The sequence below is a fragment of the Sturnus vulgaris genome, chromosome 1 (assembly GCF_052056855.1).
Source record: "Sturnus vulgaris isolate bStuVul1 chromosome 1, bStuVul1.hap1, whole genome shotgun sequence".
In the NCBI taxonomy this organism is placed as follows: domain Eukaryota; kingdom Metazoa; phylum Chordata; class Aves; order Passeriformes; family Sturnidae; genus Sturnus; species Sturnus vulgaris.
In genome coordinates, this window is record NC_142243.1 from 64,293,374 (window position 1) to 64,307,625 (window position 14,252).

The 14,252-nt window shown below is 43.5% G+C and overlaps 1 protein-coding gene across 3 annotated transcripts in view; it reads right to left on the reverse strand.

Moving 5' to 3' along the window:
* SALL3 (spalt like transcription factor 3) overlaps nucleotides 1-12,305 on the reverse strand; it is a 26,232-nt gene extending 13,927 nt beyond the window's left edge. For 2 of the 3 annotated variants that reach the window (XM_088168528.1, XM_014876959.2), the window contains exon 1: nucleotides 11,958-12,296. In XM_088168528.1, the coding sequence (XP_088024654.1) occupies nucleotides 11,958-12,036 (79 nt within the window). In that variant the 5' untranslated portion in view covers nucleotides 12,037-12,296. Of the gene's footprint in view, nucleotides 1-11,957 lie in introns of all 3 variants that reach the window. The other variant, XM_014876951.2, reaches the window with a different exon arrangement.
* Between the last annotated feature and the right edge of the window lie 1,947 nt (nucleotides 12,306-14,252).

Consider the following 14,252-nt stretch of genomic DNA (forward strand, 5'->3'; position numbering starts at 1 on the left):
ATTTGTCCCCTTTTTAAATTATTTTTCCTTTTGGGAGGGGGGAATAAAGTGCAATTCAAACCAGTCAAAAATTATTTAAGATTTCTGCATGAAGTGCTGAACCTGTTACACTGTTTGGGTTAAGATCGATATTATATAGCTGTTCCTAGACAATACTAGACTAATCCTTATGGTAAATGCTTCTGTAAAATCTGTCACTTTGTGTTACAAAAATATCACAGAAGATAACATGATTCACCACAGAAAAAGAGCATACTGACAGCGGGTATCCTAAAGCATATGTTGAAAAACCCAAAGCCTCCCAAAGTGAGCTAAGTGAAAAAGCAGGCTTCCAAACCACATTTTCGGTGTGCGCTTCAGCTCTCACAAAGTGAAAGCATGCAGAGTACAGACCAGCGAAGCATCCAACACCCAACACTCTTGCCTCTCTCCAGAGTCTTTCTGAACTAAGACAGCTCAAACAAATCCTTATTTACATTACAGATTTACATTTTAAAAGTCGGGGAGACAGATTCTCTGGTCCTGGCTCAGAACCTACGGAGCGCCCTGGTTGGTAGGACCGACCCCACACAGGGAGGCGTTGTTTCTCCAAAGGCTTTCACCAGGAATATTTTCCAGTGCTTATTTCCAAACATTGGCCGGCTGGGAAACAGTTGTGTGTTGTTGTTGTTGTTGTTGTTATGATTATGGTGATGATGCTTATTACAACTACTACTTGCAATATTGCTACTAAGTGATTGCAAAGGAGGATTAATTCTTAAAGAAGCTGCTAACTGTGCAGCTCCCCTTCCAGCTTTCATCTATATATCGGTATTCTTTTGTTTAAGGAGAGCTTTCTCTAAACAAACCTTGCACAAAAGGTTTCAGTAATTAGTGATGGATTCAGGCAATATAGCCATTCAAATATGGCTGTCCTCTGATCTAGAATGAGCTGATCAAACACCAGCAAGCTAATTATTTCAGACACTGTATAGTAATCACTAAACCCAAATGTGAACATTTACAACCAAAACAGGTATTATTTTATGCGTTGGGAGACAGTCTCATGATTTCCATGTATCAAAGCTGGTATGTATAACACATAAGCTTTCCAAGACAACCTTAACTACTGGTGCCCACTGCCAAGAGGTATCGATGTGGACCTGTTCAGCATTTCAAAATAATAAGCAGACTAGTGTACTTGTTCTCAAACTCAAAGAAACAGCACTTTGCATCTGAAATATAATTTGTGAAAAAGCACATGAGGAATGAAGCAGTATAGCTATTTCTTGGATAGTCAGTGCTCATCTCTGCTCTTAGTTAAATAAATGGCTAGTTTTGTGCTGCATCAGGGAGACCAGGCTCCTGCCTGCACTAAGTGGAGGCCTACAGCTCTGTTTTGTATTTCTCCTTCCTTCAACTCCCATACCTTAAAAATAATGAGAATACTTTTCAAATACAAGTTCATTCCCCTCATCATCTATCTCCCTTGAAATGGTCAAGGACTCCTTTATAAAAATATTTCAAATAATGCCAAAGAGTTCTTAGGGGTTTTCTTTCCCCCATTTCAACCTCAAACTAGGGATATTATGAATCTCACCACAGTACTTTCCATTAAGAATAAATGAAATAAATGATTCTGGCTTAAAAAAAAAAAATCAAACAAATCTCACTCAAAGCTTCACTTCCTTGGAGAGGCAGGCAAGCAGGTGACACAAATGGCACGAAAGAAAGTGCTGTTTTGCCACAGGTGATGATACTTTCGTGCACAGCACGCTGAGGCTACTAAGCTGCTTCACAGAATGACAGCCTGTGGTCTCAATCCAACAAGTCCTACTCATATGAGTAGCCTTTACTCACATCTGAAACAGCGCTGAATGTAATAGGATTGAAAGAGTACAAACTAGCCATGCAAACAAGCACTTCCAAGGGTAAAACAAGAAAGACTAAAAGTAACAACTGATAAATATTTTGCAGTATATACCCATACTGGACAACTGGACATTGCCTTCATAATTTACAATTGCAATTTCTAACATCTCTTTCAGTAGTACTTACTGATATGAAAGCACTGAGGCATTGTATTTGCTGTTGCTTTTGAAGTGTAAGTCCTCACTGAATTCAACAGGGAGTAAAGCTTAAAAGCGTTTTACATGAAAGGCTGTTTTTGATTCTTTGTTAAAACTCAGTCACTTTGTGAATGACAAAAATCTATACCAAAATGTAATATTTATTCAGAATACTTAAAATGTTAAATACTAAATGCTAAAATGTTAAATACTAAAATACTAAGCCACAAATTAATTATGTTTTTTTAGTCACAGAATGTGTCTATTGCAGAAGAACATATTATTTTATAGCTTGTTTTCATGTTCTGATGTGTTACAAAGTGATTGAATCCATTAGGTAGTGAAGCATTTAATCTTTTTTCTTTAAATTTTCCTGAAGAGAAACAATAATTTTTGCTATTACAGTGAGGATGTGATACAGTAAAATTTTCTACGGACTTTGGCACAATTAAACGAGCGCTTGCTTAATCTTACGGATATGGGTTGAATTTTGCAGTTCTTAGTTACACAAAAGGTGTTGAATGGGAGTTTTGTCAAGCAGTCAGGATCTCAGCCACTAATAACCTCTCAGTTATTTTCTTTTTCTCATTAGCAGTCTAACAGCTAACAGACTAATCTGAAGCTGCTACAGGATGCAAGATGAATTACAGCACATCAAGCTTCCCCTATGAAAACAGGTGAAAAATCTCAGGCAGCATCTCCCACATGGTACCCGAGACCATCTCCTGAGCAGGTACCAGCCCACGGAGCCACCGTGGCTCCAGCGGCGCTGGCACTTTGCACCACAGAGGTCTGGCCCTAAAATTAGCCCAGAGAAATTCAAACGAAGGCATTTTGGGAAAGGCACTTTGGCGTGGTGATACCTGAAGCCATTCAGGTGCTCGGGTGACTCAGCGAGGGGTGGTACAAGGGGTTGATGCCAGGAGCTTTGCTCTGTGCCCCTAACTAAGTGTACCCACCGAACACTTTCAGGCAGGAGCAAGGAGGATGGTGTTGGTCTGCTTCCTCCGTGCCCAAGGGGAAGGCAGACGGCTCAAAGGGCGCCGTGGGTCCTTTAGTCGCCATTGGGAAATGTGCAGACGAGAAAAAAATTGTCACTTCTGATTACACACACAGAGGATTAGTAAACCTGGCTTTACTAGTTCTGAATTTTTATTGCCGGCATAGATCTTTTTCCTCTGTGCGAGAGGAGAGATTTTTGCACCATATTAAGGGAAAATATAACGAATGGGTGCTTCAAAAATGTTGCTATCTACTGGTATGAAACAGACTGAAATTAAGCACCACATGCTAGTCAGGTTAGTTCTTAAAATGTATGCTGCTTATTAAATGCCCTGTTTCTTAGGACTAACTGCTTCCAGTCTGGAAAAAGCCCCAACCAAATATTGTGTTTAATTTTTGGTCCAGAATCTTTTCATTTTGTCCCATCTTAAATCAGTTCTAGTTCCATACAAGTAAATTACCTGAAAAGAGCCTTTTCAATTATATTAAATAAAGACTGTTACAATAAAATTCTCTCTGATTATTCAGTATTTTCTTTTTTTGTCACTCTTCGTCATGAAATCCTCAAATTATATGTGATTCATAGGACACTTGGGTAAAATCAAGTAAGAAAATCAAAGTTTCCTTAGGCTTACACATATTTTAAATTGCTGGTACCTTCCTGAAGCATTCAAACAAAACTGCCTTGTAAAGGAATTCAACAAATGTGGGAGTAAAATATTTTCTGAAGCTTCTTTTTAGACTATACACAAAAATACAAATGAAACCATGAGAGAGTATTGTATGATTTTTTTCTGTTTTTTTCTACATTCAGAGCTCTATAATTGAGAGTTAATTAATATTTTCTAAATGTAGTAATTTCAGGAAAATTAAAAAAACACTGAGAAGCAGTGTAGAAACTGTGAAGAAGTTCCAGAAAAAATTGCATATGTTAGCATCAGCTAAAGCGAAAATGTCTGTTAACTATGAAGACAGATGTATAAAATGCTCTCACATGCAAATCCAATAATCATTTCAAAGTGCAGCTCACAGCGTTTTGTATATTTAAACAAGCATTATTATAAACAAAGCTCTGAGCCTAGTGTACTGATACAGGACAGTTACTACTCCTACCATCGGAATACTTACTTTTCCGCAAGCACAGATTAAATAAAGTAACAACATATACTAAAGAAACCCCATAAATTTGTTTTAAAATGGTATTAATTTGGAAACAGTAGCCTTGCAGCAACATATTGATCCTAGAGAAGAACAGTACTACTTTTTCCTTAGCTCTATCATCTCTTAAAATTGCCGGAGCTGTTAAAGAAAGTTTTCTTAAATTGTTGGAACACGTTTATTTTCTTGCAAATTAATTCTTTTTAACTCTTTATGATAGCTTTGAATCCCATAAAGAAAGATGAATTATCACATACTGAGCCCAAGCTGTGAAACAGGAGGAGACAAATAGAGACCCCTACTGTGTTTAACAATGTAGAAGAAATTCCAGACTCAAAAGAAAAATTTTCTGTCCTTTTTCTCAGCCCACAAAAGCTGTTAGTAAGGATTTGAACAGTGGAGGGCACTCTTGCTATGCAGAACCCGGCGCTGACCTGGCACGCACGGTTTGATCTATTCAGTAGCCTGAATCTCAGAATTTGTTAAGTAACAGCCACCTGTGGCACAGGCACTAACTGTACTCTGGTTAAAACATTTGCAGTTTCTAATCTGTGCAGCGAAGCACTTCACTATATCAAACACTGGCGCCTTTCTCTGTGGACGCAGATGTGGAACAGATGCAAGCCTCACAAATTGTTTGTAATATCTGCACAAGATATCATATTAAAAGACCTGTGCTATGTTTTTCAAAGTCATATAAACAGCTACTCGGTTGGCTGCTATGGCACAGGTACAGTAATTTCAGGTCGGGCAGAATTCGTGTACAGATAATGCGGATGTTTGTAGGAACTAAGTTTATTTGGAATGCATCGAGTTTTATTTGGAATCCTAAAAAAAAAAATAAGAATCTAGGCAAATGCTTCTAATGCAGCTGATATGGGAAAAAAATAAAACCAACCAACCAAACAAACAACAAAACAAAAAAACAAAACACCCAAACCAAAACAAATAAACTAAAAGAAAGTGGGAGAACGATAGAGATTCTGCATTGCTTTCCTTGAAAAGTGCATAATTAACTACATCTTAAACTACACAACTCTTAACACCTTGCATGAATTAATGAAGCCAATCACTTTCTGAACAAGCACAGAAAGGAGGACAAATTTGGTTTTGGAGGCTTGTAAGACAAGGAGCTGATGCGAGGACCAAATCCTGCATCTCCTAAATATCTCAACACTGAACTTACAAATTCTGGGCTCCTTTGAGTAAAATTACTCACAACCAGGAGCGCTTGAAAAAGCAAACCTGGAGTGGTTCAATGCCAGCTGTGCAGCTCAGTCATTTTGGTCTTTCACCACCCCATATACCGCAGTATTGCCCAGGATAGCAAAGCCATAACGATCTAGACAAATCCTTTAGCTTTCATCATTTCCAGCTTTGGGGACATTAGTGAAGCAACGAATTAATAAATGAAAGCTATCAAATGGCACCAGGAGAAGGAGTCTCCTGAAACACTGAATAGCGAGTCGGTTTTGATTATCTGGAACAAAAATATGGCAGCACCTGCAGGGTTAATTAAGCAGCTCAAGATGCTGGGCTTCACAAAAGGAAACCTTTTTCCTACTTTAAGGACTGTAAACACTTGTGCTGAACTAGATGGGCATTTGATAAGCTGTACAGCATGTAGCAAACTCCGAGGGATCTCTAGTTAACACTCAAATTCAGTGTTAACACTTAACAGAACAGTGGTAAGCCGCGCTGCCAAGGTCAACTGCACAGATGTACTAATTGTATTATGAGCTTGACATCTAGTGGCCACCCCTGGCAGGGCAAAGCAGGCAAAGGTTAAATCAGCAAGCCTTGTCAAAGCACTTCTAACTACCCACCCTCGGGGAGAGGAGACCTGGGGAAGCTTTCTGGAGCTCCGCGATCCCACCTTCTGGCCGGCATTCCCCGGCGGGGCTCCCGCGGCGCGCCCCAGCGCCCACCTGCGCCCCCGCTGCGGGGCTCACAGCCCTTCCCTGCGCCCGCCTCCTAACTTTGGAAATGTCCTTCTTTTGCAACCAGTGACAGCTCTCGGATTTTTTTTTTTTTTTTTTTTTTTGGGGGGGGGGGTGGGTGTGGGGAGGTGGTGAAGCTGAGGGTGCAAGGGGAGGAACACGCCAGGGTTAGAAAGTGGCAAAAAGGATTTCAGGAAGGCTTTTTGTAAAGGTTTAGCTTACGCTGTAAATATTGTTCAAGTATGCTCGCTTTTTGCACCCTAAATATAGCAAGGAAATAGTAAAGCTCCCTGTCTTTAATCCTCAATCTTTTCACTTTTTAGCTCAAAAGAAACAGACTTCTTAAATGTGCTGCATTATGGTTTTCCATCACCCTTACAAACATCTATCTTTCTGGCTTTCATGGTTTTGAAGGGTATTTCCTTGATAAGAAGAAATGTTCTCTAAGTCTAACAGCACAATAACTGAACTAGCTCCTAAAAGTACATTTTGGCCCAAATTCCCTTTTTTTGAATTATTGGAGAACCTTCACTACATTTAGTGGGAAATTTTAAGAGTGCAAAGGAAACAGGATTGACATTGATATATAAAGTTCAATATGAATGTATTGCTAGAACTAGATTTACTAGTACTTCCTCTGGAAAAAAAATGTAGACAATTACTCTCATTTTACAAATACAATATAATAATATAAATTATTTTTATATGCTTTATTGCAGAAACTGTGTCAGTACTTAACTATTTTAATGTCATGCCTGACCTGGTTTATTATCAGCAAAAGTCATTGACTCATGCCCTGGCTGCTGGATAGTCAACAGATATGCTTGTCTATGTTTGGCAGACAACAAATCAAATGAAGGAGAGATATCAGGAAAATCTTCCCAGGACTCAGTCTATTTTTCAGATGGCACTAATACTCTTTATTAATTAGTTTATTTTTACTCTTTTTCTAATGACACACGTTTTTGGAATTGTAGCTTTTCCTCTGTCTTAGGCAAGGAAAAGTAATTTTCAACAGCTAGATGTATGCATATTAATATCTTAATTACACAGAATTTAAACAAACACCTTTCCAAATTTCCTCCCTCTCACTCTGGAAAAAGTGCCTTAATATCTACCTCAGGAGATGGTAAGACTTCAAGACCAGCATCACCAGATAAAATCTGACCCAGTTTTATCTACTTCCATTGTTATACATACATCAGCAAATTGGCTGATGGCTGTAGTTTCCTTATTATTCCAAATATTTTTCTATGGGTAACACAATTCAGTGCAGAGTATTTTTTAAATTACACGAACACAAATGTTACATAGTCCGAACATGAATGGCAAAAGTATTTAAATAAAGTTTCAATTAACATTTCTAATCAAAGGGACAATTTATAGCTATACTAATTTGGCCTTTATTTTTCAAAACAAAAAGCCTTCTCTTACACTTGCCTCAGAACAAACATTTGCAAAAATCACCTAAGTTTTATGTTTACTGACAGCTGCTTGTGACTTCTCAAGTTTGAAACACAACAGTGTGTATATAATAGAGAACAACCTCGATTTCATACGGAGGAATGTCCCCCCAAAATGTGTTTTAACCCTCCCTAAATGTAGATGGAGTATGTAGCTGGCTGCTACATACTGAACTGTGTCTTTGCTGTAGCTGAGCCTGTGTGTCTGTGTACATACTCCAGAAGAATACTAAGTGCAGTCACCGAACTGCCCAAAACTGCACAGCCCAATTGCACTTTACCAAGATGAAACAGATCAATTAGTTTAGATTATGTTGCATGTATTGAAGAGTGGGAGAAAAAAAGAGGTCCAATATTTTTAAAAATGACTGCAAAAGGCATATTAGAAAACTCTCTTTACACAGCTCAGTACAAGGTATCCCTTCCACCTCAGGCTAAACAATGATATATCTTTGCCAGAAACTTCACATGAAGAAGTCCAAAGCACCATTTGTCATCACTCTTACCAGAACCTCAATTGCACACTCTAAGAATCACTTTTCAGTACTAAAAAACCCCAGCCAAACAAACACAAATACAAAGCAAACCCCAACTAAAATAATAAAACCCAAACAAAACCCCCACAAACAAACCACTTTCTGTTATCCCTACCTTAAAAATACAAATGCTACGTCCATGGTTTAATTTTAAAATTAATTGGAGTTGAAGCATGTTTATTGTGTCTACAATTCTGATTCATTTGTAATCTGTTGAATTAGGCAAGTGTATTAGAAATGTAATTCCAGCTATTACAATGCGTTACATTTACTGAGAAACTGAGATTATTGTATTCTACAAGCAGTCATCTGAGTCCTGCTGCTGCTGTTTTTAAATGATTTCCAGCAGATCTTCTCATTTAGCAACCTCAAATTGTGGGGGTTTTAATATGTATTTTTGTTCACACTTCTACACTGCAATTATTCAAGAAATATATCATCATCAGCTGTTTGTTAATATTTATTTTCAAAATTATTTAAAAATATATTTTTAGCATTTCACTTTTGGCAATTAATTTCAAACGATTTGGAGGTTATAGCTGTAGTTGATGACATACTAATTATCTTCAGATTTCCAACAGTTTCTCACCACCATGACAATGTCCTGTTTGAATGCAGTTGTGTTATGTTGTAGCCCAAGCTGGCTATAAAATTATTTGTTTAGATTCTAAAACTTTTTTGATAACATTAGCATGAAAGTTCTGCTGTGACCAGTCAACTTAAAACCCGGCCTAATGTTTGTCTTCCATCCTGCACCCCAAACTTCCAGGTTTCTCTCTGTTGCTATGAGTGTCCCTTCACTGTGAGGATTATATTTATGGAACATTAATTTTTAAATGCTTCATTTTATAAAATCTATTTTGAGGTAATATTAAACATGATTTCATTAAATAAATAATAAGCTTTATTTGCTTAGTCTTGCATTAACTCCCTTGGAGATGAGTAAAACGAGTGAAAAGGCTACACATATGAAATAATACTGCTTAAACAGTTTGCTTTCTTAAAATGACAAATATTCTTGTGCTGTGCAAACTATTTTTGGCCTGTTGCAAAATATACTCAGGAACTGTAGCAATATCTTGATCACAGCTGTGAGCAGAAACGAAGAACACTGACATGACAAGAAGTGTTTTAATTCACGAGATTTGGAACTCTCATTATATCTGGCCTATAAAATTGCTTTCAAGTATGGCAATCGTTAGGCTTCCTAATATAACGTGTAAATGATTTACATTACACTAATGTGCACTAGATAGCACTCTGCTCCTGTAGCCTGTCTCCACCTTGTTCACATTTCTCAAATGAAAGTGCAAACCCAACTTTAGCTTGTTAATTGTTAACTATCAAGAGTTTCACTCTATTAATTAAAATATGCTTTAATAAAAGGAAACATACATTTTGATAACAGCCTTCTAAGGCTGAAAAGTATTTTTACATTGTTGCATTTTAGGGCTGCTGTGAAAGCCGATTTTGTGCTATTCAGGGACCACAATAATAACGCTTTAAAATTCCTCACTGGGATGCAATGTAGTCCTTTTGATGGAAAGACTGTCTTTCTCATTCGGCAGAAATAAATCCATTCATTTGATCATGTAGTCATTGAGGGCAATACAAAACAAACCAAGTGTGAGAAATTCTATGTGATGAAGTAAACAAAACAAAACCCCCCCAAAAAGGGGAAAAAAAAAAACATTTCCATGACAAAAAGATTCTTTGTCCTTAATCTACCCACCATATGCAAGCGTTTCTTTTTAGCATATCTCTTGTTCTAATCTCGGGTGACATGGCTACATAGATAAGATTCACAAAACAAAACAAAAACCTAGTTTAACAATTTTTTTCAATTTATTAACTCACCAGGAGTGTCATAATGAAGTACTGGGGTTTTATTTTCCTGTATTGAAACGGATTCAGAGCATGTAAAAGTTTATAATGCTAATGATAAATTCTTAGACCTAGAGCCCAACCCAACAGAGATGGGCTCAACTAATCTTGCTTTCATAATAAAATACTAATTCTTATCTGCTTGCTCTATATTAATTTATTTTACACGACCACAGTTTCCTAAGGAAAAAAAAATTGAAAATGCATCCTTTGCTCCTCCACTGTGACAGAAGGAAGCATTTCTCTGTGTGCCTGTTATTGTCAACACCCAAATGGGTTTTCATGGAGCAGTGGCAGGAGCCCCCTTAGCAGCTCTGGACAGTGTGGGACTTGCTCCCTGTCTCCCCAAACACCCTGGGAAGGAGCAGGAGGCTTAACAATTTGCCAGTCTGACAGATGTTTTAACCTGATGAAGTGGATTCACGCTGCCTTAAGCTTCAGGGCTGTAAAGTTCAGATACAATAGTCAAAATCCTCCTCAGGCTTCAACTTTGCTACCTTTCTTTCCTCACAGATGCAACGTAAGAGTAATTATAATTTTAAAGCAAGAAAAGGACTTTCTTGTTTTCCTTTTCGAATGGAGAGAGAGGAGATAATATAGTGGAGCAAGGGGCCTACACAGAAAGCCGAAAACATTGGGCATCCTGCTTGCTTATGTGAGAATCTGAGAAAGCAGTGGGCTCTAAGCAAAGAGGAAAAGAAAAACTTTCAAGTAGAGGCTCTCAACTTAGTCCAGGAGAAGAGAGCATGGGCTGCGATGTGCCTTTGCACGCTGCAGTGCCAGGGACTACTAAGGAAATTAAAACTAATTAAAAAAAAAATAAAAGGAAAAGGGAAGAAAATCCTGCAGCCCTTATTCCCGAAAAGAAAATTACAGCAAAGTGGAAATAAAGCAGGATTACAGTCCAAATCTCTCCAGCTTTGGACACTTGTTCACTAGCAGCCTGGCAGCCCAGATGCATAAAAGCAAGTGTGCGTGTGCCTGCGTGTGGGGAGGAAGCGAGGAATGGCGGATGGGCGAGAAAATAACCCTTCCCCACTGCCTACAGCCGGCGCGACAGGGGCTGGTGGCGGTGGTGGCACTCCGTGTCACCTACCACTGATAATAATTACAGTCGCAGCAGAGCCGGGAGGCGAAGGGGGGAAGGCAGCGCAGGGGGGAAGGCTAAAAGCTGCTGTTCAATCCTCTCGAAAATAATGAAACCAACTCCGCTGGCCCCGCTCACCCGAGCGGCCCTGCCCGCTCCTGCCACGGTCCCCCCCGGTCCCCCGGGGCGAACGCGGGGAGCGGCCGGGGCAGCCCCCGCAGCCTGCGCGGGCCACCCGGGGCCGCGGGGACATCCCCAGGCAGCGGCCGCCGCGGGGCTGCCCCGGGGCCCGGCAGCCCACGGGACCTCCCTCGGGCCCGGGCACGGCACCCCGGCCCCCGCCGCCCCAACTTTCCTGCCGCCGGTGGGGCGAGGGGAGCATGGCTTCTGTCTGCTCCGAGCCTCCGCCGGGAGGGAGCAGGAGGGGGAAAAAGGGAGTACCCAATAACACAGAGAGAAGCAGCGCAGCGGAGAGGAGGAGGAGGAGGTGAAGGCAGGCGCTGCTCCGGGGCGCCCGTTCCTGCAGCTGCTCGAGCCCGGGTGAGTGGGGAGGGAGGGCCGAGCCCCGCCGCCGAGCCCGGCCGCGATCAAAGCGCTGGGGAGGCCGGGAGGTTGCTGCTGGGAGGGCTGGTTAAGCAGGGGGTGGGCTGCAGAAACTTGGCTAAACTGCGAACTTCTCAGTTCTGCTGCCTCTTCCCCCGGCTGCTCTAATTCCCATTCTCCCGCTGCAGAGTAATTGCGCTCCCATGTTCACCATCACCATAAATTCACCTATCTCCATCCGAAACACACTCGCAAAAAGAGAGAGAGAAGGAGAAAGAGGCGCCGGGAGCCCTTACCGTGCTCAGAAACTACCTCTGCTTGCAGCTCTTCGTCCGATTTGAGATGCTGGGGTTTCGCTTGCTTTCGACGAGACATGCTGCTAACTGAGCCGTCTTGACTCTGTTTTTTGCAGAGGCATCAGCGACGTGGAGGTGGCAAGGAGGGGGGGAAGGAATTGGGAACGAAAGAAGGGGGGTTGGAGGCTGGAAATAACTGTTCACAAATAAAAGTCGAGTTGCAAAACAAACCAAACAAACAACAGAAAAGGCAAACAACACACCGGGAAAGAAAAAAAAAAAAAAAAAAAAAAAAGGGCAAGGCTAACCAGCCAGCCAAACTGGGAGTGAGTGAGTGAGTGAGTGAGTGCGCGGGTGAGCGGGTGAGCGAGCGGGGGATGAGCCGGGCGGGGTGTGCGCGGGGCGGCGGGGTGTGCGCGGGGCGGCGGGCTGGGGCGGCTGCGCGCAGCGCGCATGGGGCTCTGTAATTATGATTGTGAATAATGCATGGCGATTAATGGTGCTGGGGGCGAGCGCGGATTGGCGCGGCTCCAGCGGACTCAGGCTGCATATGTAAATGAAGGACGGGGCTCCGCAATTAGCCGCTTCGCTCCGCCAAATGATGCGTCTCCCCGGCACCGGCAGCGCCGCCTGCGAGAGGCACCGACCGCGTCGGTGGCGGCGGCAGCGGCAGCAGCGGCGGCAGCAGCAGCAGCGAAGCACACACGCACCACGCAGGAGGGAATCTGTTTTGCACACACTTTACACAACATATGTGCAAGGTTCACTTGTTGGGAAAGGTCACGATCTTCGCTTTTCTGTCTGTCGTGCTTTCTTCCCCCCCGTCTCTCAGTTTCTTTTGCTCTGCTCTCTGCTTTTTTTTTTTCTTTTCTTTTTTTCCTTTTCTTTCTTCACATCACTCTGCGTCCTCTGCTCTCTCAATCTCGCTTTCCCCAGAAGTTGAGCTGCAAAGCATCTGATTTCTGTGTGTGTGTGAGTAATTTCTTCCCACGAAGAAAAGAAACTTTTGTGTATGCCTTTTCTTTTTCCCTTTTCTTTTCGGTGTTGTAGTGCTCTTTCGCCTTGATCTTCACATGCTTCTCTTTAGCTCTTCCTCCATCCTGTCTCCTTTCCCGTCGCTCTTTCTGTTTCCCCTTCCCGGCTGACTTTTGTTCTCTCCGCTCTCGAAAGCGCACGCACGCACACGCAGAAGACCTTGGGCAGTTTTGTCTTTCACCTCTCCCTCCTTCTTTGTCTTGCAGCTTCTTTCTCCAAGCAGAGACTCCCCGTTGGTGGTGGTGGTCACTTCCTGTTGTCCATTGGTAGGAAGTTTTTTTTCTTTCTCCCTCTCTCTCTCAGGTTGTAATGACTTTTTGTGACACTCCTCACCCTTCCGCCCACCCACCCCCCCCGGCTCAGCCGTGTGTCCTGTTAGCTAATGACAGCGGGCTCGCGTGTGCGCCGATGAGCAAGTCCTTGGTCTCCAGCAAATAGTATGGATCGTCTCCCAGTTTTGGGGGGTGGGGGTGGCTGTTGTTGTTGTCGCCGGGTAATCCCCCCTCCCCTGCCTTGCCTCGTTCTCAGCGGCGCCGCCAGCTGCTCCCTGCGCGGCGGCTCCGCCGGTCGCTGCCTCCGCTCCGTGCCGAGGAGCGCTGCGCGCACCGCGGCCGCTCTTGATTTCGGGCAGATAAACTTTCAAGTTTGGGAGCGGAGCGGGTCACACGGCAGCTCCTCCTACTCTCCTCCTCCTCCTCCGCCTCCCGTGCCGCGCTGCCGGGGCTGCCGCCGGGGCTGCCCCCAGCCCCGCAGCCCGATCCGCTCCTCGCCACCGCCGAGCCTCCGTCTCCGCACGCACTTTCCCAACAGCGGCTTTTCTCCCAGGCCCCCCCTTTTTTTTGTAAAAGTGGGGAGGGGGGGGTGGGGAGAGACTTCCCTCCCCCCCCACCCCCCGCTTTCCACCCTTATCGCATTACAAGTTGCCGGGGAGCCGGGCCGAGCCTCCCCCGCCCCGTCCCGCCGACTCGCGTCCCTCCCGCCCCGTCCGTCCCCCGGGGAGGCGGGCGGCCCCTCCGCCGCTCAGCAGCTCCGTCTCCCCGGCCGCCGCCACAAGTTGCCGCTTCCCGTGGCAGTCCCTGTCCGCCTCCCCCTCGGCCTGGGCGGGCGCGGAGCGCGGCCAGCCCGCTCCATGGCAGCCAGCCGCCGCTAGGATGTACCCCACCGTCGCCGATCGCCGCGGCGGCGCTCCGCGCAGGGGCCCGCAGTGTGCGCACTGTCCTGTCGCTCGGCTCCGCGCCGCGCTGTGCATGTGTGCTTTCG